General features: G+C 35.2%; 3 protein-coding genes and 1 pseudogene across 3 annotated transcripts; 1 reads left to right on the top strand and 3 right to left on the bottom strand.

Annotated features, from left to right (window-relative positions):
- The first annotated feature begins 287 nt into the window (after positions 1-287).
- Positions 288-1620, top strand: LOC120145041 (myb-related protein 308-like). The gene is made up of 2 exons (XM_039158952.1): positions 288-804; positions 941-1620. Exons 1-2 carry the CDS (start codon positions 542-544, stop codon positions 1437-1439), a joined length of 762 nt encoding a protein of 253 aa, XP_039014883.1. The 5' UTR covers positions 288-541; the 3' UTR covers positions 1440-1620.
- A 7530-nt stretch (positions 1621-9150) lies between these two features.
- On the bottom strand, positions 9151-11702 carry LOC120145535 (subtilisin-like protease SBT1.6). The gene has a single exon (XM_039159361.1). It carries the CDS (start codon positions 11656-11658, stop codon positions 9331-9333), a length of 2328 nt encoding a protein of 775 aa, XP_039015292.1. The 5' UTR covers positions 11659-11702; the 3' UTR covers positions 9151-9330.
- A 3222-nt stretch (positions 11703-14924) lies between these two features.
- On the bottom strand, positions 14925-15982 carry LOC120145289 (actin-depolymerizing factor 5-like). The gene is made up of 3 exons (XM_039159167.1): positions 15920-15982; positions 15567-15826; positions 14925-15152 (listed from the first exon to the last, which is right to left on the bottom strand). The coding sequence occupies exons 1-3, from the start codon at positions 15938-15940 to the stop codon at positions 15002-15004; spliced, it is 432 nt and encodes a 143-aa protein (XP_039015098.1). The 5' UTR covers positions 15941-15982; the 3' UTR covers positions 14925-15001.
- A 3571-nt stretch (positions 15983-19553) lies between these two features.
- On the bottom strand, positions 19554-21072 carry LOC120145288 (annotated as a pseudogene).
- Between the last annotated feature and the right edge of the window lie 6131 nt (positions 21073-27203).

The following is a 27203-nucleotide window of genomic DNA, read 5'->3' as shown; positions in this document are numbered from 1 at the left end:
TAATTGATTGTTAATTAACGACTTTTATTTATAGAGGGATTTTTTTCTTTAAAATAAAACGTTGAAGATTAATTTTTTTTTTAAAAAACGAATATAAACTAAAATAATTATTTAATCAAATGATAAATATTTTTTAATATTATAAAAAAAGATGAGAGAGAAAATATCACACTTTGTCCTACCCATACTTTAATATAATCTTACTTTACACCTACCTAAAGGTTACCCTACAGTTAATGTATATCCCCCTTTAACTTTATATATATATATATGATTGATGCTAATATCTATCAAAAGAGAGACGCCACCATCCACTCCCTTCTAACCTGCCTCACCAACTCACATCTAGAAGCTAAATTAGGGTCACTGCCCTCTTTCTCTGTGTTTGTGTGCGAGTATAATAGTCAAAAGGCTTTTAAAAAGCATCTAATCTGCAAATTCTCAATATAATAATATATGTTTATATATATAGTGGTGAAAAACAGCAAACGTAGGTTGTAGTGGTAGTATAGTTTTGAAAAGGGTTTGCGTTTACTGAAGTATGGGGAGGTCTCCTTGTTGTGAGAAAGCTCATACGAACAAGGGTGCATGGACCAAGGAAGAAGATGACCGTCTCATTGCTTATATTCGTGCCCATGGTGAGGGTTGTTGGCGTTCACTGCCTAAAGCTGCTGGCCTTCTCCGTTGTGGCAAAAGTTGCAGGCTTCGTTGGATCAACTACTTGAGACCTGACCTCAAACGTGGCAATTTCACTGAGGAAGAAGATGAGCTCATTATCAAGCTGCACAGCCTTCTTGGTAACAAGTAAGTGTATATGTATGATTGTATTCAACTTTGATTTCCATGTAGTGCTTGATTTTTGAATGGACAAAGCTCGATCACACGGTGAAGATGTAGCTGTTCGAAAAAAATTTAATGGTTTTTGATGGGATTTGTGTAGGTGGTCTCTGATAGCGGGGAGATTACCAGGAAGAACAGATAATGAGATAAAGAATTACTGGAACACACATATTAGGAGGAAGCTATTGAACCGAGGGATTGATCCGGCGACTCACCGGCCGATCAATGAGGCTTCACCGGATGTAAAAACAATATCTTTCAGTGGAGCCAATGAAGAGAAAGAGAAGATTATTAACCCTAATGGATTCATCAACAAAGAAGAAAAGAAAATCCCAGTTCAAGAAAGGTGTCCAGACTTGAATTTGGACCTCAGAATTAGCCCTCCTTACCATCAAACCACTCAACCAGAGCCATTGAACACGGGAGGAAGAACTCTTTGTTTTATTTGCAGCTTAAGGGCTAAAAACATCAAAGACTGCACTTGTAGCATCCGCAGTAGTGCCGGTCGCAGCAGTAGCAGTAGCAACAGCAGCAGTGGCTATGATTTCTTGGGGTTGAATTCTGGTTTATTGGATTATAGAAGCTTGGAAATGAAATAATAAAAACAGGGAAATTGGATTCTTAACTATGTAGTTCAAAACCCCCCAAAAAATTTGGAGAGATATGATATGGAGATTGTTATTAGTTTTTAAATCTCTTTCATTTTCTTCTCTTATATCTCTAATTTGTATGATCATTATATATCACGATATATACATTTAGTAATAGCATAGATGATCATTTGTGGTGAATGTTTATGCATCTTCTTTTTAATGTGAATTTGAAGTGAACAAGGACATACTTTTGCAATTACTTTGTTTTTCATTCGATAATGTAACCACTTTTTCTTTCCTGTTTCACTTTATTAATAATAATTTAGGGTTTTATTAACAAATAATAATAATAATTTAGGCTTTATCAACAATAAGTTATTCTAGTGAGACGAGACACTAATTCCTTTGCTTAATAGTTTGAACTCTGACATTATTAATGGAATAAATTAGGTTAGGGGAGTTAACTCTATAACAGGCTTTTGCAAAATTCGATCCAAAATAATTGATGCATAGATAAGATATAAGCGGGTTAAACAAAATAATAATAATCTAGAGTTTTGTCTAGTTGTGATATTGGGGAACGCAAATGGATAAGCAGTGAGAGGATGAGAAAAGAGGAAGAAGGGAGTGGTGGGCAACCTATTTCTTCCACTCTCCACATTCACAACAACAATAAAAATGCGTGAAGAAACTACACATCTCTTCCATGTACCTTCCAACCCCTAATAACATTTATCATTCAGCCCATGCCATCCTACCTACCTAACTATTCTAATTCTGTAATCAATCACGATAAATATCAACGATAATCGAAATCAAAACCCTACTCTCCATAACTAGCTTAGCCACGTTATATCCACTTATAGCTTTCGATGGTGTGGGGATTGGAGAAGAAGACAAAGAAAATGAAGTTGAATTTGGTAAGGAGAAGATGGGGGCATTGATGAAGGCAGGCAAAGGTTGCAATCTTCACTTTAATAAAAGCTATGCTTTCATAACATAAATGAAATAATGTCAGTTAACTACCGTCGTTCTAGAGATATCTTACGAGACACAAACTTCAACTCAGTCCCCCATAAACATAAATTTTAAAACCTGTTATTTTTATTATGTCTTGATGTCAAATATAAATATAATTAATTTTGAAACTAATGAGCAGTTTCAATAATAAAAAATATTATTCTTTTTAAACGATTTAAATTTAAATAATTTTCTTTGTAAATATACATAAATTTAAATATATTGAATTTTATATCATTAAAGGCTTTAAAGCTCGTTAAGCTTAGGTAATTTCCATCAACAACGGGATAACGTACCAAATTATAAAGTAGTTGGCAATAATCTGTCCATCATGAATTTGTATACCAACCAAACATTTAATCAATTGTATAGCTAAGGTCTAATAATTTATGAAAAGAAAGATAGAAGATAATACTTCTTATATAATAAAAAATAATATGAAATTTGAAATGAAATGGAAAAATAATAATTATTAGATGTTTAAGGATGTTGATTAATTTTTGACAAGGAAATGAAATGAGAGTCATTTATGTTTAAACCAAATCCAATGGTAATATTTAATTTCTTTTTTCGTTTTGACAAACTTTAAATTTAAATTTAATTTTATTTAGAGAGAGAAGACTTTCGGAGAAGAAATGAAAGTGTCCTTAGTGAATCTAGAGCCCATAATCTAAAAGAATAAAAATCAAAGATGAATAATTTAACCAACCGATCAAATGTGATTGCTCTAACGGTAATACTTAATTTCAACTTAGCTTCTCTTATAACAATATTATAAATTTGAGTAAATTAACAAAATCATATATTTATATTTGATAATGTTAGGAATTTGTAACCTCAAAACTAAACGATATCAATGTAAAATAGAACATGTATAAGAGGTAAGATTTAAAGTGGTTCAGTCTTATTTTTATAAACGAGAGAAACATATATTCTAATATAAACATAAGATTACAAAAATACAAATACATAATATTGCTTATATCTTATAATTCGATATATATATATATATATCCCAAATTTTGATGTATCTTAATATACTCTCCCAATGTTGTCTCTATAAATCATTTCAACAATTGAAAGCCCAAAAAATCAAAGAGGTCACAACAATAATTACATATTTAATTTTTATTTTATTAAAAAATTATGAAATGTTTCACCTATTATTATAACAAATTTTTTAAGATTTGTATTTAATCTCTCTCGTTGACATTTATTTTATCATCTTATTTAACAATCCCTAAATAGGGTCTTTAACTAATTCTTTTACATTGGTATGTGCTTGCAATTATGATAGATATATTGTACGAATCAAATTATCTCAATAATTAATTAAATAATTATCATTTCTAGACGTTTTAAGTTCAAAAACCAAACATAATGATTGAATGTTTATTGTAAAAAAAATAATAGCCCTTCCTATATAGAAAAAGGGACTCACTTTTTATTAATTATTAATTTTTCTTGTTTTTCAAAGGTGTTTGGTAGAGGCATTAGAAGGTTCCATCAGTTTTTTTTCTCTCTAAAAGATAACAAATAGTTAAAATGATTAATATAATATAATATAAAATAAAATAAAATAAAATAAAATAGGCTAATAATTGTTCCATCGTTTACTTCCAACTCCCACCAACATCACATGCATCGGTCTTAAGGTAGGACCTCTTGTCTTTCCCAATTCACCCTTCTATTTTTACACAATTTGGAAAAAAAAAGTATTTTTGAAGGAAAACAATTCTAGCTGTGTCATGGATTACATAATGATCAAATGTTGTTATTATAGAATGAATTTAATCTTTTTATTTAATTTTTAAAAAAATATTGCTTTTCAAATTATGATATGGTAAATAAATGATGGGTTTATAGAGTTAGGAAACAAAATATTTTATTATTTTCTATTTGATTATGGATATTATAATCAATAAGTCCTTATTTTTTTTAGATTGGGAAACGGAGGGAATGGCATATTCTGTAATTAAAGGGGAAAGGAAGGGGGAATCGGTAAGAGGGTGGGAAACGTCTCTATCCCAAACGGTACCAACTTGGGCAGTAGTTGGATAGCGTTGGGAAGACGTAGGATGGATGCTAACGTGCGCTGTTGCGGCGATGGGGAATGGGACCCACTCGCACACCCCTCGTGGGCCCAAATCCATCACCCTCCATCTTCTTTCCTTATCATCAGCGGCCGGACCAATCCCCAATTTAACTAAGGGTAAACAACACAAATGGTCCATAAATTATAGAGTGTTGTTTTATTGAGTTTTCTGACTATTAAAAGTTATAAAATGGTCATATGATTATTTATATGTTCAAAAATTATCATTTTCCATTAAAAATTTGATGATCATCTGAATCGGACGTTAATTTATCGACTGAGATATGATAAAATTTAATTTTAAAATCATTTCAGCTGTATTTTATGGATTGAATCTCTATTTACATTATGTCATTGAGCTAGTCAGAAAGTTTACATAATGTAAACAGAGACTCGTGCCACAAAAATACATATAAAACAATTCTAAAATTAAATTTTTATGGATTATGTGGTTGATCTAGTCAAAAGACTCAACAAAGTAGTATACTATAATCTAGGGACCATTTATGAACTTTAACTTTTAATTAATAATATACACCCAAATCAGATTTAACTTTGTTTAATATTAATAATACAATAATTTAAATTTAAAATAATCTGAATAATTATAAGCTCTTATTTTACTTCTTTTATATTGGCTTGAATGAGAAAAATGGAACTAAAATTTAATTGTTAGAGAAATGAGTTTAGAAGTGGAAAATGATATTATGTCTTTGTTAAATAAAGTTGACTTTTAAATAGTCTGATAAATAACAAGTCAAGTGGGGTTATAATTACTTAATTAGCTTCTCATGCACTTTACTTTCGGAAGTCAATAGTAACGCATGGTCTCGTTTCAATCAACACTACATTCAAATACCAATTTATTTATCTAATTATTGAATAACTTTTCAAGTTTATCAGTCTATCTTAGTCTGATTAATGCACACTCAAGACTTCTCATGGTGCATCAATTATTAAATAGTCTAATGAGATAATGTATTACATTTTTTTTTGAAATTATGTTTTACATTTTTAAACACTGTTAGGGTTTATATTTTTTTTAATAGTACAGGGTGATTATAAAGTAGTATCGTATTAGATTTTTTAATCTATCGACAATATTCACACATCTTATAAATACAATTGTTTAAATCTGGAACCTCTAGAGAAAATAATTTTTTCGTTTACCATCAATGTCACTTGATGAATGATGAATCAAGGTTTAGATGTCAACATCATAAATGAATTAAATTAGATTGTGAGGATATTTTTATAACGTATCTTTATAATATGATTTGAATTAGTCAATCAATAAATCAAATATGATTGATTTTATTACATGTATTAATTTTAAGAATCATATCATATTTTAGACTTTTGTGTCTTAACCTTATCTTGTTTAATCATAAGAGATTATTCAAAACATTAATCGACAAAGATCAGAGTTTATTTAGTCTTTACACTATATAAAAATCCATTTTAATCTATTTAGTCATTACACTATATAAAAATCCATTTTAATCTATTTAGTCATTATTGTTTTTTTACTTTCAAAATATATGGTCTAATTCTTTTTATAAGGATCAATTCACTTATAAATTAATAGGACCCAAGGGGCATTTATATCAGTCATTTTTGTTCAACTAATTTTAGATTAACCTTTTTGGACCGAAAAATTCATTTTTCCATATATACATAAATTAAAATATTCTGTTTAATAATAGAAGATGTAATACCCAAACTTTTTGATTAGAGACTAAAATGAAAAGTTTAAAATTTGAAAATTTTAAACTTTTCATTTTAGTCCCTAATCAAATTCAATTTTGGGTATTACAAAAGAATTAAAATAACTTTTTTAATGTAATAGAGGAGTTTCTAGTAGACTTTATCGTAACAACGACAGTGATTCTTCAACTTTTTATTAAAGAAAACGAAGGTACAAGTAATAAGAATAATAAATTAGCAATAAAATAACATTAGAAGTAATTCTAATTGACAACAAATCAATATATAAACATTAGAGATATTTTGAACCTATTGAGTGACCTCGTTGATTAAAGGGCTGTATTTTATTTTTGAGGTCATATATTCTAGTAAGTGTGTGCGTTAATAATAATTTAAAAATATTTTAAATAAATACTATCTTATACTCGATCTACACTACTAAGAAAAAACATTAGAGGTTTTGTTAACAAATTGAGGTGAGATTGCCGTTAGACAAAATTTGATACCAAGTATTTTTGTTATGTCGCGAAACAATTAACACGTGAAAGATTGAACTAATGATATAGGAATCATTTTAGGGAATGAAAAATATTGTTAGAACTCTTGGAATCCAATATCTTTAAGGCATGATTTGATTACATCGGTTTGCGAACACGACACATGGGCTGAAGATGGCAAACCCCTAGCCAGTGGGGAAAAAAGTTAACAGAGTTTGGTGAGAAGCCCATGAATCATAATGATCATAAAAGGATAAGCACAAGTGAGAGATAGAAGTTAATGAATATGGAAGGGTGTGGGTGCAGATAGAGATGTTTAGGGTTGAGAATGGTTAGGTGGAGGGCATTCACCCTTTGTTTTGAAGGCGATGGTTCCCCAAAGCAATCAATATGTCATCTCCACACAACTTAGCTAATTCCATCACCTTCCTATGCATTAACTATGCCCTATAATGCTGCCCCCCCCCCCCCATTTTGTTGTCCAAATAAATCTCCCTACCTGCCCAACATTATCTATCTAACTCCAATTTTACATAACCCTTTTTTCTTTTAGAAACTTAAAATATTCGACCGTTAAATATCACATCATATATGAATTAATTGAATAATCTATATCAACATGATAAGTCAGATACAATGTTGATTATCTAGACTCGTTAACGATGTTTTAAAAGTGGAGGGATCAAATCATGTCAAAGTACAGTACAATGACAAACTAAAATTTGAACGTAGTAGAGAGATTGAAATCATAATTTGACCTTTATATTAACTTTAATGTTTGGACTAAGTTTTGGTTAAGGAAATGTGATGTTTTTTATTAGTATACTAATCAAAGTAACAATCTTTGAATACCTAACCCATTGAGCATACCTCCCTTCCCCTAATCAACAACCTTGTTGGTAGTGCTGCTGAGCTCATAAAAACGAGGGTTTCTAGGAGTGCTACAAATTAGTAGGCTAAAGTTTCCCACATTTTCTACGCAAAGGATATGTTGGGGTCCTGGGGATTTATGTTCCAAAATGGAGCTTAAAAGTAATACCAACATATGATTACCTAAATCTAAGGGGTTACTGTTTGCATGGACTGATCGCACGACTTTAGGTTTGGGAGGTAGACTTAAGAAGTTATATTAAAGATGTAGAGTGTGTAATTATAAAATTTCAGGGGATGCTAAATTAAATAATTAATAGAAAATATAAAGAAAATATTTAAAAATATAAGAAAATTTAAATTTTTTAAGGTATACGACTGTAATTCAGTACCCGTCGATCCATATAGCATTTTCGATATCTGAAGAGAAACAAATATCAAAATTCATCCTTGCAGAACACAGAAGGTTCAACAGAAGCCAGTTGGATATCAGTAACACATGCTGGAACTGTTACTTGTATGCAGAAGATATGGAGGACTTTGGAAGTTCTGGGAGCTATTGCTTTTGCATATTCCTCTTCTGTCATCCTTATTGAAACTCAGGTCTTGGAGGATCATTTCGTACAAGACAGTGAAGAAGGCTACTTAAATAAGGACCAAAAAAGGAATAGGGATGAGAACGAGTATTCAATCAAACGTTGAAGATTAATTTTGATATTATATCATAAATTATTAAAGAAGATCTCAATTAATAAATTAAACAAATATCGGATTTTAAACACACAAAAGTTGAAATGAGTTGCAAGCAAACCTTTTCCCCGGAAACGAAGGAGCCCGGGTCCAAATTTGTGTAGGGTCTTTCTTCTCAATGTCAAGCAAAAATTAAGAAATTCCCCTAATTCATCACAGCCAGCCGAAGGAAAGTTGAAAACAAAGATAATAAAACTGACACTTATTACGTTGGATTCTATCTATTACATAGAAATTCCACATGGCCTACTCCATTAACATGGATGAACAGTGATTGATGTGTAAAAATTTAATGTGCTCCACCCACTCTTTACTCCAATTGTCCCCCTTTCGCCACGAATTATAATTGCCCACAAAAGAATTTACTGGTTGGTTTGATAAAATAAAATGTTATTCTCACTGGAAAAATTTAAATTCAAATGAAAGACGCGTATACAGTCAATTTACTTTATGATGGAAATGGGGGAAAGTGTTGCCTCCCTCGATCAGCGGAACAAACAAAATGACTGAACGGACAAAAGTCAAAACCAATTTCCATACATGAACTGATCAATTTCTAGGAAAACCAATAGCGACAAGCTTTTCAACGACCGTCTCCATTAATGATTTAAAACAGAACAAAAGTCAGCACAGCAGTTCTCTCGTAATTTCTTCAAACTATTCTTACATCATCTTCTTAAACTTTATAAATACAGTATATATATCTATATAATGAGGAGAAATTGAAGTAAAAACCCAACACTAAATCACCCTCAAGCCCTGTTTTTCTTTTAGTAGTAGGACTCCCCTAATCCTCTATCCCTGCCAAAGAGGAACAGAACAAAACACACAAAAAGGGAACAAAGTGCTTCACTATGCGTAGTGAGTTCTACACTTGTGCTAAATTAAAAACTCGGCACCCATTCTTTCGAACAGATCAAGACCTACATTGATTGATCGAAATCCCGAGCTTACTTGTTTACAAGGGATCGAGTTGAGTGACTATAATGGGGCTCCTCACCACATGCGTGTTTTTCCCATCTGTCCATGTCAGTGACCCGAAAACAGCTCCTGCATCATCCAACACCAGATGCTTACTATCTGCTGTTATGGTCACGAAAAAGCTTATCTTCTTCACTGCGGGTGTGAAAACCAGCTTCATTGGCTTCACCGTCACTGTAACCCCTCTCGGTGCAGCTATCTTCGCAACATAAACGGCATTTGCCTGACCCACATTAGTCACAGTCCTGATAAACGTCTTGCTCGATGGACCCCTTGATGTGGTTGAAAACAATGCGGCAATTGAAGGGTAGTTAAGGTTCTCGGGCAATGGCTTCTTCATTGGACAAGCCGCCGGAGACCTCGTGACAACTTGTACTAACTTAGGATTATAACCAATAGCACACAAGAAGGCCTCGTAATCACTATTAGTAATGTCGTAAATAAGTCCCGGATCCATTGCACGATTGAGATTGAGATGCCCGGCACCAAAATCGTAGGGAGTGGACGGCTTCCCTGTTGCTTCGTCAATCATAGGCCGATTTGTGTTATCAGTTATACTTGCAGTAGTCATCATAGCGGATCGAATTGCAGCCGGACTCCAATCAGGGTGCGCCGATTTAAGCAAAGCTGCTGCACCACTAACATGAGGGCAAGCCATGGAGGTTCCAGACAGAATGTTAAACTCTGTTCTCCTCGGATCGGAATCCAACCCGGTCGGACCAACAGCATCAGTCCAAGCAGCCAAAATGTTAACCCCGGGAGCAATCAAATCCGGCTTAAGAATTTCAGGATTTAAGCCATTGGGTCCTCTTGCAGAAAAGGAAGCCACAACAGGGGCTGGCTTGATGCCAATCACAGTTCCCTTGACATCAATAGTGGCAGTCGGATTTGCGGACGACGAAACATATTTTTTCACCGCATCCCCTTCATCGGAACCGAGAGCACAAGCGGGCAAAAGATGAGCATCGCCGACTAAACCTTCACCATTTGAAGCACCGTTAGCAAGGATCATGCCGACACCACCGGCTTCCTTCACAACCATACCTTTAGCCACCCTTGGGTTACTCCCTCGATCACAGATCACGATTTTTCCCTTAACAACGTTAGGATCAAGAGAATTCTCCATGCATAAAGAAGCTGAGAGTTCCCCAGATTTTCCAGGATAAACCACGGGATACATGTTTCCTTTTAACTGCACGCCGGAGTACAACGACACGCCGTTTAGGCTCCGTCCATCACTGAGGACGACGTCCGCCGGGAAATTCCGGTCAATAGTTCCCGCTCCAACAGTGACCAACCAAGGAGCAAGATTGGTAACCGACATTATGTTAGGCCCATCGTTTCCAGCTGAGGATGAAACAAATACCCCTCGCGAAACCGCACCGTATGCTCCAATTGCGATAGGGTCGAGATAATACGGAGTGGAGATTCCGTCTCCGCCACCGACCGAAATCGAAATTACGTCGACACCATCTTTAACGGCGGCATCGAAAGCGGCTAAAATGTCAGAATCAAAACAGCCTGAATTCTTCCAACAGACTTTATAAACCGCCAGTCTCGCTTTCGGTGCCACGCCTTTCGCTATTCCGGCAGCGTATCCTCCCATGCTGGCGCGAAATGCATGTCTCCCGGCTGCCGTAGAGGCCGTATGAGTTCCGTGACCGTCAGCATCTCTCGGCGACATAAACTCGATCGTTTGGTTAATTCCAGTAATCGGAACACCCGGTCCAGCGGCCGCTTCATGACCTTTAGAGAAGAATCTCGCACCGATTAGTTTTCGGTTACAGTTTTTAGCAACAAATCTGGCTCCGGTTTGACAAACCCCTTTCCATCGAGCAGGAACCGGACCGAGATTCGTGTCCGAGAAGCTACGCCGTTCAGGCCAGACCCCAGTGTCGAAGACTCCTATTATGGCATCGGATCCATAATTGGAATCCGACCAAAGCCCGTGCTGGTTCCGGAGGCCCAGGAACTGAGGAGACCGAGTTGTGTGAAGTTCTCGACGCCGATCTTCGAAAACAGCAAGAACCGAAGGATGGTCACTGAGGGAGGAGGCATGGGCTTCAGTCAAAGTCGCCGAGAAGCCAAGGAAGACGGTGTCGTATGTGTGGAGGATGCGAGTTGGCTCGGCGAACTCGGAAGTGTACCAGTGGTAGTGTGTGGGGAAAATGGACGGCTTTGATTGAGAATCTACACGAAAGATGAAGGTTTTAACAGTTTCATCACTGGAAAACGATTGCCAGAAACTAGAGGAAATCGAAAGAAGAAGCAACAAAGGAACAAAACTGGAGAGTACCGTCGCCATTGAAAGAGTGGAGTGCAGTGAGTGAGTAAACGGACAAGAGAGTGTTATAACAATTTATTTAATTATATTATCTCCTTTTTTAATTAATTTAAAACAGCAGTTAATCTCTCAAGCCCAATTAATCAACGACAAAATGGCTTCATTTGACTGTTTTAAAAGGTCCCCATTTGATTTGTGTCCCTCTACTATGCTCAAATATCCAATCCAGTCACTATACTACAATTTTTTATCTACTTTTATAATCTTATTAACTAATCTAAGTAGTTAATGCCATAATTTATTTTTAACTAACATGTTGAAAGAGTGCTTTTCAAAGATAAAATATCAATATTTCAATTCTGAATTAATTAATGATAGACTTAAATACAAAATAAGTGCCTAAAGTATATCACTTTTCATGAATAAGTGTCTAAAGTATTTTTTTAATTTATCATGGTGTCTAAAATTAAAAACGTTACTACTTTAGGTACTCAGATCGTTGATGTGTTAATTTCTCCGCTTAATGACACATTTCACAATATCATAATTTTAAAAATTTTATTTAAATTAAAAAATTAAAATTATATATATAAAACATAGATTTTTTGAAATAACTCTAATAACCACTAAACTCTTGTCTGTTATTGCCTTTTAATGTCAATAAAGCTTCACTTGACCTCACCTCCCCCGACGACCAAGACCTTATAAGACTATGATCGATCGACGATGAATCGATGTTTTATATCTCGCAAACCTTAGGATGAAAATCGAAATCCCATACGATTTTGACGTCCAATTGACAGCAACTACGACGACGTTTAATTAGAAGGATGTTATGGATTATGTTGGCTGCGGTGGTTGTGGCCAAAAAGGATGGCGACGAGGAGTTAAGATTAGGATTTTAGGATTTTAGGAATTTTTTGTAATTTAAAAGTCATCACACTATGACGCATGTAACTTGAAGGAAAAAATTAACGTCGTTAACGATCCTGACACCGAAAATAGTAAAATTAGTAGCGTTAGACACCGGGATGAATAAAAAAATACTTTAGATACCTATTTCGTAAAAAATGATATAGTTTAAACACTTATTTTATATTTAAGCCTTAAGTATATTTATAAAAAAATATATTAAAAATTATATAAAATATATATTAAGGATTTTATATTTAGAGGGGCACGAGCCCCCATTATTTCTGCTTAGTTCTTTATAGGTTGTACTGGTCCTTATGCCTTTTTCATTTTCATTAAAAAAAGTAATAAGGTCTAATCTCAAATTGAATCATGTTTAAAGGGCCAAGGAGAAAATTTGACATTTATATTTTTCTTTTTCATTTTTAATAATTGAAAGCAATGGTTGTGGGAATGGCGGGAGTTGCTTTCTATGATTTCGAGGAGAGGAGGGATTATGCTATTATAACGAGACACAGTTTACTCACCCTTTAAGGTATATGATGATTAATGATGACCGTTTGATTAATGGGCACCCTTTTGATATTTACTCTAGAAATATGTTCAAAAAGGGTAATTAAATTAAAAAAACAAAATTTAAAATGAACAAAATTTAAGTATCTAATACTTTTTTTAAATTTTATATATTTCAATCTTTCTATATTATAAAGCTATTAACAAATCCAGAGGGACAATACTTGGCAAAGGGCAATCAAAAGGTCCAAGGATAAAGGTGTTGATTGTTGCGTGAAGTGGGCATTTAATTTTGTTCAAAGATGAGAAAGGAAAAGGTATGTGGTTTGATTTGTTTTTTGACATAAAGTGTGGGGACTTGATGGTAAATCTACCGACAGTTTAATTTCGGACCTTTCCCATTTCAGCTCAGGCAATTGAAGCTGGATTATTTTCGCAATATTTGCGAAAAAATATCGGACGGCTGATGTTGAAGATAAGGCGATGGGGTGCCAAGTGTCATGACTAGACTTAATCTGAGCCCCCCACCCCATTGGTCGGAATGAACGGCGGAGATTATTATCAGGCCCCGTGCATCAAAGTTTGTCGCGTGGCGGACATGTGACGATTTCGATGATCAATGAAATGGGTCCCACGTTGTCTGCCCGCTTTGAGGTGGATGAGCTGTGTAAAGTGGCTCTCGTTCCAATCTGCTGACTCTGCATTTTGACCCACTCAAAAAATTAGTACAAACGGGTGCTCTAACAAACTGAACTACGCGAGCCTGTTGGCAAGGGATCGAAGTTGAGATATTATTTCATAAATACTGACATCCGGCTTCTGCAATTTAGGGGACTGTTGTCTGTTGGTGATAAACGGTGACATTTGTGTCTTGAAATCGACATAGATGGGAGACATGAAAACCTGGTTGAGACTCGAGAGATGCTATTGCTGCTGTTTCAATGGGATTTTCATACATTGGATAAAGCTATTCTTACATACAGTACCCTGGAGTAGTTGTCGAATGGGCACGTGGAAGGAGCAAGTTGAGGCAATCCCACTCATTTTAGGGTATGTTCCATTCCATCAAGAGAATCCAATTCCATTATGAGAGTGATCCATGGCAAAGGAGACGCATGGTTAGCTTCTTCGAGAAGGCAACCACTGAATGGATAAAGAGCTTGATCCACATGAACATGTGTAACGCTACACCTGTCGCCGATCCAAAAACAACAACTTTATGATATTCTTCCACTTGTATTATATCAACTTCATATAGATGGAATGTTCGAGATCAAACTCCCAGAATCATAAACAAAACTTTTGGTACACAGTACTTCATATTGGTGGTCAAATCCCTTGGGCACAAGACCTGGCTGGAGCAGTGAAGCTTGGAACAAACTCAAATAATTATGCATGATTATTGCACCATAAACTTGACATGGAGCATATGGTGTCAAAAGGAATATTACCCTAAAATGATAACTCTGATTAAAGGATTAGGGGTTAATTACTGGCAATGTGTCTTTAGTGAAAGATGATGATGGTTAATGCAAACCAAAACCAAAAAAAGATGCTCTATCATTGAATTCACAAACCTTTTATCTGTAGTTAATTAGTCGAAGGGTTACCTAACTGCTGCATCTTTAACAAGCTTGATTAGACAGAATGGTAAACAAACAGGAGAATGCAAACACACCCACAAACATTTGTACAATGCGCTGTACAAGTTTGGTGCCAAACCATTGATTATTTGTCGTAAACTATGGCTCAGGATATTCATTTCCTTCTGGACAGATACCAGATTAGTATAAATTAGAATATTAACTTGCATATTAATGCTAAAAGTCTAGCAATAAAAAGAAAAAAAAAGTAACAACAAGTGAAAAGAAAGAAGGCACATGTTGTAGTTATATAAAATAAAAGATGCTGATAAACATAATTATATCTAATTAAAATCCTAATTAGCTTTGTCTTTAATCACATCAATCCCCATCTCAGTTGGGTCAGTTGCTTGAACTTCATAGCTGATGCCATCTAGCACTCTCCTCAGCCCATCTTTGGATGTTGCGTACAACATTTTTGCTCTAATTCTTGATGCCGTTGGGGACCTATAATCATGCATTATTTAGAAACTTTATTTACTTAAATCAAATAAAAAAATTAAAATGCTTGAATTTAATATTAATTCAGATAATTTATCTACTTCTGAGATTCAATTTTTTTATTTTTATAAATAATGTTACATTCTAATGTGATGCTTAGATTCCACTTCATAAATTATGTAGCATTATTAATACATGTTCTAAAAAAATACTAATCAACGTCTCACTTATTTGCTTATTATTAACCCCACTAGAGAAAAATAATACTCTAATTATTGTTCCTATGTATACCATATACCATGTATTATGATATAAAATATGGTCTTTCTGTTTGCTAGAGTTATGACATGAAACTTTAGTGACGTTAATAATGTAAGCATTAAATATTATTGACGAAAATAATTAGAAAAGGCGACGGACCAAGCAATGAAGAAGATCTTGCTTTTCCGACAATTATCGACGGTGACGAAATCGAAATCAAACACGGCGTATCGGCAGTCATCGGTAGGCAACGAAGCGGCAAGATCGTCGTAGCTTTCGCCGGGGCCGCCGACTTTATCGACGTTCACCAGCCTCGATTTCTCGTCGATCTTGAACACTATATATCTATGGACCTTCTTCCATTTCATCTCCATGAATGAGTTCTTGCACTCATCGGTGACCCACATCCCGGTTGTAGCCTATTATATCATAAAGAACCGCAAATACATTGGATTACGTTCAACCAAAGCTATAACTGAATTGAAAAGGAAAAGAGATGAAACGGGATTTACCATCTTGAAAGCCATCGCCATTATTGTTGAGAGAACTCAGTTTTCTTCTGTTGTGGCGGAAACTTGAAACTGAAGGTGATGAGAATTGAATGACGATGGGCTTGATATAAAGAAAGATGAGAGAAATTGCCCTTAAAGTTCATTAATAATTACAACTAAACATGCAGATTAGGTTTTTCAGTGGAAAATATGACCAAATTATTAATTAAAATGAGTTTCCTAATAAATTATTTATTTACCATATTGAAAATCACAAAATAGTTATTAAGTGGAGACACCTTTACTAAATAAATATTTAATATAAAAGTTTTATAAATATGAATTTTTAGTGATTTTATGGAGTGAGTCTATTCGAAGCAAATAATGAATGTAATTTTAAATAAAAATATAAATAAAGCAATTAGATTATCTATTATTCAAATTAAAAAAAAGGCTTATCGATTCGTTTAAGCCAAAGAGAAAAGGCGTAAAAATACTGAAGAAATTTAAGGATCTTATCAACATGTGTGGCCCAGCAAGAAAATTATAGGTAAACCTTCATTATGCATTAAACTTATTCAGCATTAAACATGTTTTAGATGAAATGCATGTAGTTATATATATAAAAAAAAATGAATATGGTGATGCATATTACATATAATATTTATGCATGTTTTGGAAGTGGATATAGTTACGTATGTTTGTAAAAGGGTAAAAATGAAGTATGGATTAGGAATGGCAACGGGGGGTTTTGCTCACCCGTCCCCGAACCCGAAATGAATCCCCATCTCCGATCTGATCCCCGTCGGGTTTTTTATTGGGGCGACCCGAAATATTATACCCAAATCCACCCGAACCCGAAAATATTATATATATAATTAATATAAAAATATAAAATATTATATATATATAATCGGGGCGGGGCGGGGATACCTTGCCCTGTCCCCAATCCCGACCCAAACAAATCCCCGATATCCGACCCAACCCGATATCATTCAAACTCGACTCGACCCGAACTTGACCGGGTTTCGAGTTTTCCCGTCGATTTCAGGTCATTCTGCCATCCCTAGTATGGATTACAAGTATTAAATTAATGGTAATTTAGTAGTAAAATGTGTATTCTTTTACAATATTTTTTTAAATGCTGCATGATAATAATTTTTATCAAAATAAAGTATACGTAAGTTATATTTTATATGTTCAATATATTAATATAGACTTTGCCGCAGCCGTCTTTCGAGTAGGTCCGAAATTGGGCTTCGACTTGAAATAATAGGTTAGAGTCGCCACTGATCATTTTAAAAACTATATAATATATAATTTAAAACCTATATATTATATAAATAAAATAAAATAATAATAATAATAATAATAATAATAATAATAATAACAACAACTATATAATATATAATTTAAAAAATATTTTTTAAAATTATATAATATATTTTCCAAAACGTTTTCAAAAACTATAGATTATATATTTTTTTAAAAATGTTTTCAAAACCTATATAATGTTTTCAAAATATTTTAAAAACTATATATTATATATATATTTTCAAAATATTTTAAAAACTATATATTATACATATGTTTTTAAAATGTTTTAAAAAATAATATATATATATATGTGTGTGTGTGTGTGTGTTTTCAAACATATATAATATACGTTTTCAAAAAATGTTTTCAAAAGCTATATATTATATATATATTTAAAACGTTTTCAAAACTATATATTATATATGTTTTCAAAAATTTTCAAAACTATATATATTTTCGAAATGTTTTCAAAACTATATAATATATATATTTTTGAAAACCGTACATATTATATTTTTTCATAAAACATTTTCAAAAATTATACTATATTACTATATATATATAAAAGGAAAAAAAATAATAAAAAAAATCAGACGAAAATGAGTATCTACAGACTTAATACAAAAATACAAAAATACGTGCTTAAACTATATCTCAAATTAACTTTTGTTGTCTAAAGAATTTTTTTTGTTAAAAGTAAGTGTTTAATGTTATATATGTTACATTTTTAGGTGCATACCATTAGAAAAAACCGTTAACTGATAAGTGTCTCAGTTATATATATTTTTATTTTTTATATTATTTAAAAATATTTTTAAATTTTTTTTGAACGTGACACGTGTCACTTAACGGGTTTTTTTTAACGATATGCGCTTAAAAATGTAATGGAAAAAACTTTAGACACCTATTTTTAATGAAAAAAATTTTAGATCCCAAAAGTCAATTTTAGATATAGTCTAAGCACCTAGAAGTGTATTAAGCCTATTAATATATGATACCAACAACAATTTGATATAGTACACTAGACCTTTTAACCAGAGACGGACGCAAAAAATTGAAGTTAGAGACACTAATTTAAACTTCTAAAATTCCACAAATCTAAACTCTAAACCCTAATTATTGTAAAATGAGAACATAATCCAAGTATAAAAAATAGGATGATCCCATGTAGGATCGCACACCCATGATAAATACGGTGTTCCTCAAAAGGGTTCTTTGCGTAAAAGCCAAGAGCACGAAGCCTCCCCGTGAAAGAAGAAATTGAATGAATCTATTTATCCAAAGCAGACTTTTTACCCCCCCCCCCCCCACGGGTACAATTCCAAGATTTCACATCCACAGGGTTCGAGTTGTTCCACAAACTTGTCTAAAGAATGTGGTGACAACTCAACATTCATTTCTTCATAAACTAGTGAATGTCGATTTGCCAATGGACTTTTCCTATTAATGAAAAGACGATTCGATCTTGATCCGATCTGGTACGAGTACAAATGCTAACTAGCAACACCCACAACCACAAGATTTTATTGCCAAGGATGGAGAGACATGACTCTCATGTGGGTTGGTCTCCAATATACATCTTTTTTTATGAATGGAAAGAGTGATTAAACATGTATGGTGGGTGGTGACCCTTTGTGATCAGCTCCTTCTTGATGGAATTTTCAAAAATATTTTTCCATTCTCTTAAAACACAATGAAGAATATGCCCTTAGACATAACGTTGTAAATGTTCAGCTTCAATAAATAAAGTTTTATCAATGTTCGTTCGTTTATTTTAAAGTTTGTTCATATTTGATTCATATTCATTAAGAATTTATAATTGCCTTCATATTTGTTAATTCAAAAATTATGTAAACATATTCACTTGTTTAATTTTTAATAAAAATATTTTCATTTAATATTTATAAATACGTTTGTTTAACTTAAGCATACTTACAATCACTAAATGATTATGATCATAAACATAAACAAACATATTCATAAATATATAATTGAATGTATTTACGAACAATTATAAATCTAATTCTTGAATGATAAAAATGACTGAACTGAAAAAGTTAGTGCTCAAACTATAATTCTTTTAAAGTGAGGGGATCTTGGGTGTTTTACATCCTTCACACACAGAACACCCCCAGGACCCCCCTCACGTTTTCACATTACAAACAAGCTTTTAAAAAAGACTTCACCCCCTTCACAATACAATTTGCCAAAAGAAGCAAAAGCTGAAAAAGCAAAGCTAACAAATATCAAGCAGTTCATCTAGATTTAGATTCTGATGGGGCTGATTTCGCTTCCAAATTCCCAGAATGTTGTCTGAAACTACACTTTTAAACGCGTATTAACATTGAATGATCGTTTACGATCTGGACCAAGAATCTGTCAGCTTTTTCAAACCCCCCCAAATTTTACGCCTATCCAAAGCTGCAAATCTGTAAAGAATCCACATTAACAAACCCATAACACTCAATAGAGAAAGGACTACAAGAAAACAAATGAAAGCATGACTGAAACAGCTGTTGATGCCATGACTGCAAATGGCAGAGAACTGGGAGAAGCTGTTCTTGGTGAATCTCCCATTGCCAAACCAGCTAACCATGACCCGTCTGTCATCACGGTTTGTCCTGATCCAGACCCAGAGCTTGAACCAGAACCAGGTTATCCATAACCCGAATATCTATATCCATCCAGAAAAAGTTAACCCAGGTTCTGTCCCTGTTCCTTGTGATGTTGAGCCTGTGATTGGGGTAGCATCCGTGGCTGGGTAGCATCTCTCGAAGATTTGACTGCAACAAACCCACATGTTAGAAATTAAAATATAACTTATTTCACTAGTAATTCAATTCAAAAAACTATAATCTTCTTTACCGCGGAGAAGAGGGACAAAAGGTGACCGTAATCTGCTCCGGTACACGTGAATGTGCTCGTGGCATCATCATATGCATAGCTGTAAGATATGGGACACGCAGCCTTGAACATCTCGAAATAAACGGAAGGCTTACATGTCGCGGGTGTGGCATACGCGCCACTGCAGCAATACGGGACTCCCGAATTCCTCGCACGCGCTCTTGCAAGCGTCACCGTACCCGACCGGAGCTCCGACGGGCATTGACGGTTAAATCAGTTGTGCATCCGGTGGAAGAACAAAGACCCGACCCGCCGGTTCCTTCCACGACCATTGGGATATTGTAGCCATCACGAAGGCTAACGTCGTAAAAATCTTGACCTCCCGTCCCAAGAGTGAACTCAGCCAGAGTTACGGGCAGAGCAGCTCCGAGTCTGTTGCATTCCATCTGACCCGACCCGCAGTCGCCTGTCACGCAGGTTCCGGAACCGGATCCGTCGAATTTACAGCCGTTCGACCCCAGAAACGACCCGACCAGCCGGTTGGTGCCTGAAAAGAACGAGAGGAGTCTTTCGGTAGCTCGAATCCGGTTCTGTCGAGTGCAGGACTGCCGGCATTTGCTAATATCCCAGGCCACACGGTGTAGGTACACCGGTTAACGAATGTGAAAGAAGCACCTAATACACCTGAAAACTAAAAAAAGATGGAATTTTTAGTGCAAACATTAAAAACATTGACTCTGAAAGAGAAACCCAGAAAAAGAGGGAGCTTGGTTGAACCTTTCGAGTTCACAGTTAACACAATGAGATAGAGGATAAGAGCTAAGGAGCTAATGGGATAAAGATCCATGAGGAGCAGCTGCTTCTTGTAATTTCTTTTGAAGTTTCAACTGGTTTCGTTAGCTTTAGCTAGAACATTTGCAGAGAAGAATGGTGGAGTGATGGGAGAAGAAAGTACAATGCCGGGGGAGGGTGGAGTAATTAATATGCGCCCCAGGCTCCACGAGGAGATGAGAGTTGTATGAGGCTAAATTATATAACTGACATCATTTTTTTTAATTTTTTCTTTCTGATATCATTTGATTAATATTTTCAGAAGTAACATATTTTCTGCTGAGTTGGTAAAGGTGTGTCTTCGGGGACGTGTTTTACTCGTGTTTTTGTTGAGTTGGATGTCACGTGTGGAAGGCGCGTCCCCGAGGCCATATCAGCAGACACGTGTGGAAAGCGCATCCCCGGGGACGCGTCTTCCGTTAAATGTCATAAATGCCCCCATCCGTTTTTCTAACTACCCTCCTCCTCCCCTATAAACCCCTCAACCCTCCCTCATTATTCACATCAAAATCATATTCTCATATCTTATATAACTCAAATTCTCCAACTATTTGAGTTTTAAATTTGTTATTAGTGGTAAGAAATTTATTTTTATGTTAGTATTTTTTTAAATAGTTATTATTTTATATTATATATTTATGTAATATTATTTTTTATTAAAATATTTATAATTATATTTATTTAGAATTATAATTTTTTTTTCTAATTATATTGTTTTGTCTACAGTTATAATGGAAAACGAAATGCTGTTGCGATTGGATATGATCATATCTCCAGACATTTTAGCGATATGGTAATATTTTTTATAATTAATGTTAATATTTAAATTTATTTTTATTTAAAGTATTATGAATTTATATTAATTTTTATTTTTATAATGTATATTATTAGGATGCTGATCGTATTTTAGAGACTTTTATTAAAAATCCACGTATACCGACACCGGAACGTATTTTGCCATATTTGGCTTCTGCCGGGTTCGGGTATATTGCAACAATTATAGGCGGTTGCAAACTCGAACCTGTCCTAATTTTGCATGATTGAGAGGTGGAGGCCCGAGACACACTTTTCACCTTCCATGTGGAGAGGCGACAATTACATTGGAGGATGTCTCTATGCATCTGGGGCTTCCCGTCGACGAAAATATGATGTGTGGTATGGGGATGGTGATTGGCAATCAATGTGCATTGATATCTTGGAGCTGCTCCGCCAGAGTTAATGGAGGTAGAATAGCTTTATCTTGGTTGAAAGCTAATTTTGAGGTTTTAAATGAAAATGCTTCAGAGGATCAGCAAAGGCATGTGCTCGGGCATATTCTACGAATAATTGGAGGAATATTGATGCACGACAAATCTCGCAACCAGGTGCATTGTATGTGATTGCGGCATTGATCGATTTTGATGAAGCTGGAAGCGTGGTTCGCATGCCTTCTTAGCCCGATCGTGAATGAACCATACGTATTCCCCTTATTGTTGAGGTAATTTTCGAACTAAATTTGATTAAATATTTTCAATTAAATAGGGTGATATTTAGTTTATATTTTATTTCATAGGTGGTCGATGAAAAGAAAGGAACATAAAAGTATACCTACTGGGTAGAGGAAATTCGTTGACTTATTGATACGAAAGCTGGGTCTGAGGTATGTTTTTAAATTTTGTTTAATTATTAATATTTAATTTAAAATGTTAGATATAATTAGAATATTTTATTATTTGAATTGTATATTTATATTTCAGTTTTAGTGGATACCTTATGTGAGCGATGAAGTGAAAGCTTGCATCCCACCCACCTTAGGGGTCATTAGAGGTATGGATATCGGTTATACCTCTTATATGTTATGCTATTATTGAGTGGCATCCAGTTGATCGCGTGCTCCGTCAGTATGGTGTACGCAATATATTCCTGGAGCTCCTAGGAATTTAGACGACGTGCATAACATAGATAGACGAGGAAAGAAAGATGTTAACTGGGGTGAGACAGAGAGATTGGATTGCGCTTTGGGAGAACCGATATACACTGTTGGCCACTCGACAATTACGCTGAAACTGGTCATATGGTTACGGAAACTATATGGACTGGTTTAATGAAAATGGAAGCCGTTTCTACTTCGGCAGAAGCAAGAGGGGTTAACATCCTAGGCGCCGAGAAAGATGTCGTCTCAATATCATCCCCCGACGCGTGGACGGAGAGAAGGCGCTACCGGTTCTGCATCAGTCCCACCACAACATTCTTATTCGTCGATGCCGCAGGGGTACATGCCAGCCCTCCACTTCATATGCCAAGCCACCAGTTTATATGCCATCTCCGCAGGGTTACATTCCGAGCCCGCAGGGTTACATTCCTAGCCCGCCAGGTTACATGCCTAGCCCGCCAGGTTACATGCCTAGCCCAGGGTTTTATACCATATGGAGGTGCATATACGACTATGTTTAATGATCCAGCATATGGTTCATATGCATCTTATTTGGCTGGTGGTGCTTCTCCGCAGACACCTCAATCTCCATCTGGATCACATACATCGATGCCAATGTTTCCACAGTTTCACAGTTCCCGGGGGAGCGGGGATTATACTAGCACTCCTCCAGGGTCGTTATTTTATACAGCCCCTTCAGCCCCTTCAGCGTCATCTACACCAAATGAAGAAAATGCTGCTGATGATAGTGAAGATGAGGAGACTAAAGAACAAGTTCCACGAAGAAATCCACGAAATAGACAACACCGCCATGTGGAACTCATTCGAGAAGACGACATCGGTGATCCAGTTATATTTAATGTTATTTAAATAATTATATTCAGAATTTTATGTAATTTGGTTATGTTATTTAAATGTTTCATGGTTGTTACATACATATTTTTTAATGTTATTTTTTATTCACATTTAACATTAAATGTTTGATAAATGTTTTTAAAATACAAAATTATATTATTCGAAATTTAAAATAAAAATAAAAATAATATTATTCAAATTTAAATTTAAAATATAAATTATAGTATTCAAAATTTAACATTAAATTTCAACTTAATATTCCAATGTATTCGAACATTAAAAGTTATATTCCAATTATAGTACACAATACTTAAATTGAAATTAAATTATCCATACATATGATTTATCATTAACATATATATTAAAACGTATACATTAAAATCAACTTATGTTGAGTTCATCGATCGACGGAATCAGCCAAGAGGGGGTGAATTGGCAATTTATCAATGTCACATTTCAATGCTCATTCCATACAATTTCAATGTCACAATCAACTTATCACTTCACATTTATTCAATTTATCCATACATTTTATCTAGTTATTCAAACTTCACATAACGTTTTAATTTAAGTTATTCTTAACTTGCTGAACTTTCAAAAGAAGTTAAATTTTGGTTATAATTTACCTGATTTACTGATATATCTAGTGTCCCCAAGGGACATGAGTGATAATAGGGCAATGATAACATATTCTCTGATGAAATAATAGAAGGCGCCCCCCGGGAACGCGCCTTCATGTGAATAGTGAAATATAGGTACTGATATATCTAGTGTCCCCGAGGGACATGAGTGACATAATAGGGCAATGAACATATTCTCTGACGAAATAATGGAAGGCGCCCCCGGGAACGCGCCTTCATGTCCCCTAAGAAATAATAGGTACTGATATATTAGTGTCCCGAGGGACATGAGTGACATAATAGGGCAATGATAACATATTCTCTGACGAAATAATGGAAGGGCGCCCCCGGGAACGCGCTTCATGTGAATAGTGAAAAATATGTACTGATATATCTAGTGTCCCCGAGGGACATGAGTGACATAATAGGGCAATGATACATATTCTCTGATGAAATAATGGAAGGCGCGCCCCCGGGAACGCGCCTTCATGTGAATAGTGAAATAATAGGTATGATATATCTAGTGTCCCCGAGGGACATGAGTGACATAATAGGGCAATGATAACATATTCTCTGACGAAATAATGGAAGGCGCCCCCCGGGAACGCGCCTTCATGTGAATAGTGAAATAATAGGTACTGATATATCTAGTGTCCCCGAGGACATGAGTGACATAATAGGGCAATGATAACATATCTCTGACGAAATAATGGAAGGCGCGCCCCCGGGAACGCGCCTTCATATGAATAGTGAAATAATAGGTACTGATATATCTAGTGTCCCCGATGGACATGAGTGACATAATAGGGCAATGATAACATATTCTCTGACGAAATAATGGAAGGCGCGCCCCCGAGAACGTGCCTTCATGTGAATAGTACTCCGATTATAGACACTATTATATGCAACGTATTATAAACTTTCAAAACAAACTTCAGTTCACAATCTTTCAAATTCTCAAATTCCCAAATTCTAAATTCTCAAATTCTCTGAAAATGAGTCGTCTTTCTGCTGTTGTTTTGTATGATGGAGAAATTATAGAAGCTGAAGAGGGGGTTGTTTTTGAGTCAGATCATTATATCCCCTTAACCTTGAAGAGAAACATCACAATTGAGGAGTTAATCACAAAAATTTCGTTAAAGATTCGTGTAGCAGGCCAGAGAAGACTATCTTCACTTCAGTACAGATTTCCTACTGAACTTTTTCCGCTCATGTATACATCATTTCAGCTTTCAAACGATGATGATGTTTCTATGATGGTTGATGCTCATATGGGGAGTTCACAATCTCTTATTGAAATGTATGCCACTTTATTGAGGTTCGTGCAACTCGTGGTCTCTCATATTCCTCTCACTTTGGCATTGCATATCAAACTGATCAAGTTGATAGCCCAACACAACTGATCTGTACTGATTTCACATCATTAATGGCGGATCCAACGCCATATACCATGCCATCAAGTTCAATAGGAAGGCATTCATCTGCAACTGTTTATGATCTCAACCCACGTGGCTTCACCAATAATCCATATGGCAACATCTCTTCTACTTCAAGGGGCAGACATTCATCTGCCAATGTTTTCTACTTACATATGGAAATGCCAACGAGACGACAGTCTATTCACATCCCACATGATACAATGGCCTCAAGTTCAAGGGGAGGACACGCAAGCGGGAACTTATTTGACCTCAACATTGGATTATCAGAGGAACCCTCATCTCCACCAGAAGAACCTCTTCGGGAGCCAGGTGCAGATGGTGCTGAAACGGGATTATTCGTTGAACCTGACTCACCACAGTTTAACGTACAATCTGATGATGACGAGGATGACGTTCCGATAAATACAACACCAGCCAAACTTCCTGCACATATGTATGAGGCTGATTATGATGCAATGTATGAGCCTGAATTTCCAGATCTTCCTGATGTTGGCAACTATGGACTTCAATCATCAGTCAATGACGGTAATTTACATATTGGAATGGAGTTCGCATCGAAGGAGGAAGCAATGATGGCAATAAAGAGTTACAATATTCGTAACTCAGTTCAGTCCCGAGTTGATCGATCTAACACGGAGAAATATGTCTGCTACTGCGTCCAACGTGACAACGGATGTCAATGGATGGTCCGTGTATCAAAGAGGAAGAGGAAGAACAACTTATGGGAACTAACCAGATACAACGGTCCTCATACATGTTGTGCAACAGGTATAAACCAGGATCATCCCAACTTGGACTCCAACATTATTTGTCAAGCAATCATGCCCATTGTGAAGCAAAGCTCTCATATAGCTGTTGCAGTGTTGATTTCTGCTATACAGTCACAATATGGGTACACTGTCTCATATAAAAAAGCGTGGTTGGCAAAACAGAATGCCATTTGCAAACTTCATGGCGAATGGGATTCCTCTTACAATGAGCTGCCCAGTTGGTTTCATGTTGTGCAAAGACTTAATCCTGGGACAATTGTTGAGTTCGAAACTCAACATTATTACGTGAATGATCGAATGGTTCGCGATCGCTGCCAATTTTACCGAGTCTTTTGGACTTACCCTCAGTGTATTAATGCAGTCAAGTACTGTAAACCAATTGTCCAAATTGATGGTACTTTCTTGTATGGGAAATACAAGCAAGTTTTATTATTGGCTGTGGTCCAAGATGGAAATCGCAATATTCTTCCTGTTGCGTTTGCCCTCGTTCAAGGAGAAGACACTGAGTCTTGGGCTTTTTCCTTAAAAAATTACGTTACATGTTGTCACCAGGGAACGACTATGCATTTTCAGACCGAGGAGCCGGGATAAAAACAGCAATGGACTCTTTGGGTACAATGTATAGACCTCCACATGTTCAACATCGTTATTGTGTCCGTCATATTGCTGCAAACTATTACGGAAAATAATTAACTGATAAAATTAATAGATCGATAA

This window comes from Hibiscus syriacus, unplaced genomic scaffold (assembly GCF_006381635.1).
Source record: "Hibiscus syriacus cultivar Baekdansim isolate YM2019G1 unplaced genomic scaffold, ASM638163v2 tig00110893_pilon, whole genome shotgun sequence".
Classification (NCBI taxonomy): Eukaryota; Viridiplantae; Streptophyta; class Magnoliopsida; order Malvales; family Malvaceae; genus Hibiscus; species Hibiscus syriacus.
Note: the sequence above shows the minus strand (reverse complement) of the source record. Positions and strands in the feature narration are given on the sequence as shown.

Excerpts from the sequence above, each read along its gene's own strand:
- LOC120145041 (XM_039158952.1), top strand. The coding sequence starts at position 542 with ATGGGGAGGTCTCCTTGTTGTGAGAAAGCTCATACGAACAAGGGTGCA. Across the intron at positions 805-940 it reads CACAGCCTTCTTGGTAACAA|GTGGTCTCTGATAGCGGGGA; the intron begins GTAAGTGTATAT and ends GGATTTGTGTAG.
- LOC120145535 (XM_039159361.1), bottom strand. The coding sequence starts at position 11,658 with ATGGCGACGGTACTCTCCAGTTTTGTTCCTTTGTTGCTTCTTCTTTCG.
- LOC120145289 (XM_039159167.1), bottom strand. The coding sequence starts at position 15,940 with ATGGCGATGGCTTTCAAGATG. Across the intron at positions 15,827-15,919 it reads TGGCGATGGCTTTCAAGATG|GCTACAACCGGGATGTGGGT; the intron begins GTAAATCCCGTT and ends ATGATATAATAG. Across the intron at positions 15,153-15,566 it reads AAGATCTTCTTCATTGCTTG|GTCCCCAACGGCATCAAGAA; the intron begins GTCCGTCGCCTT and ends GCATGATTATAG.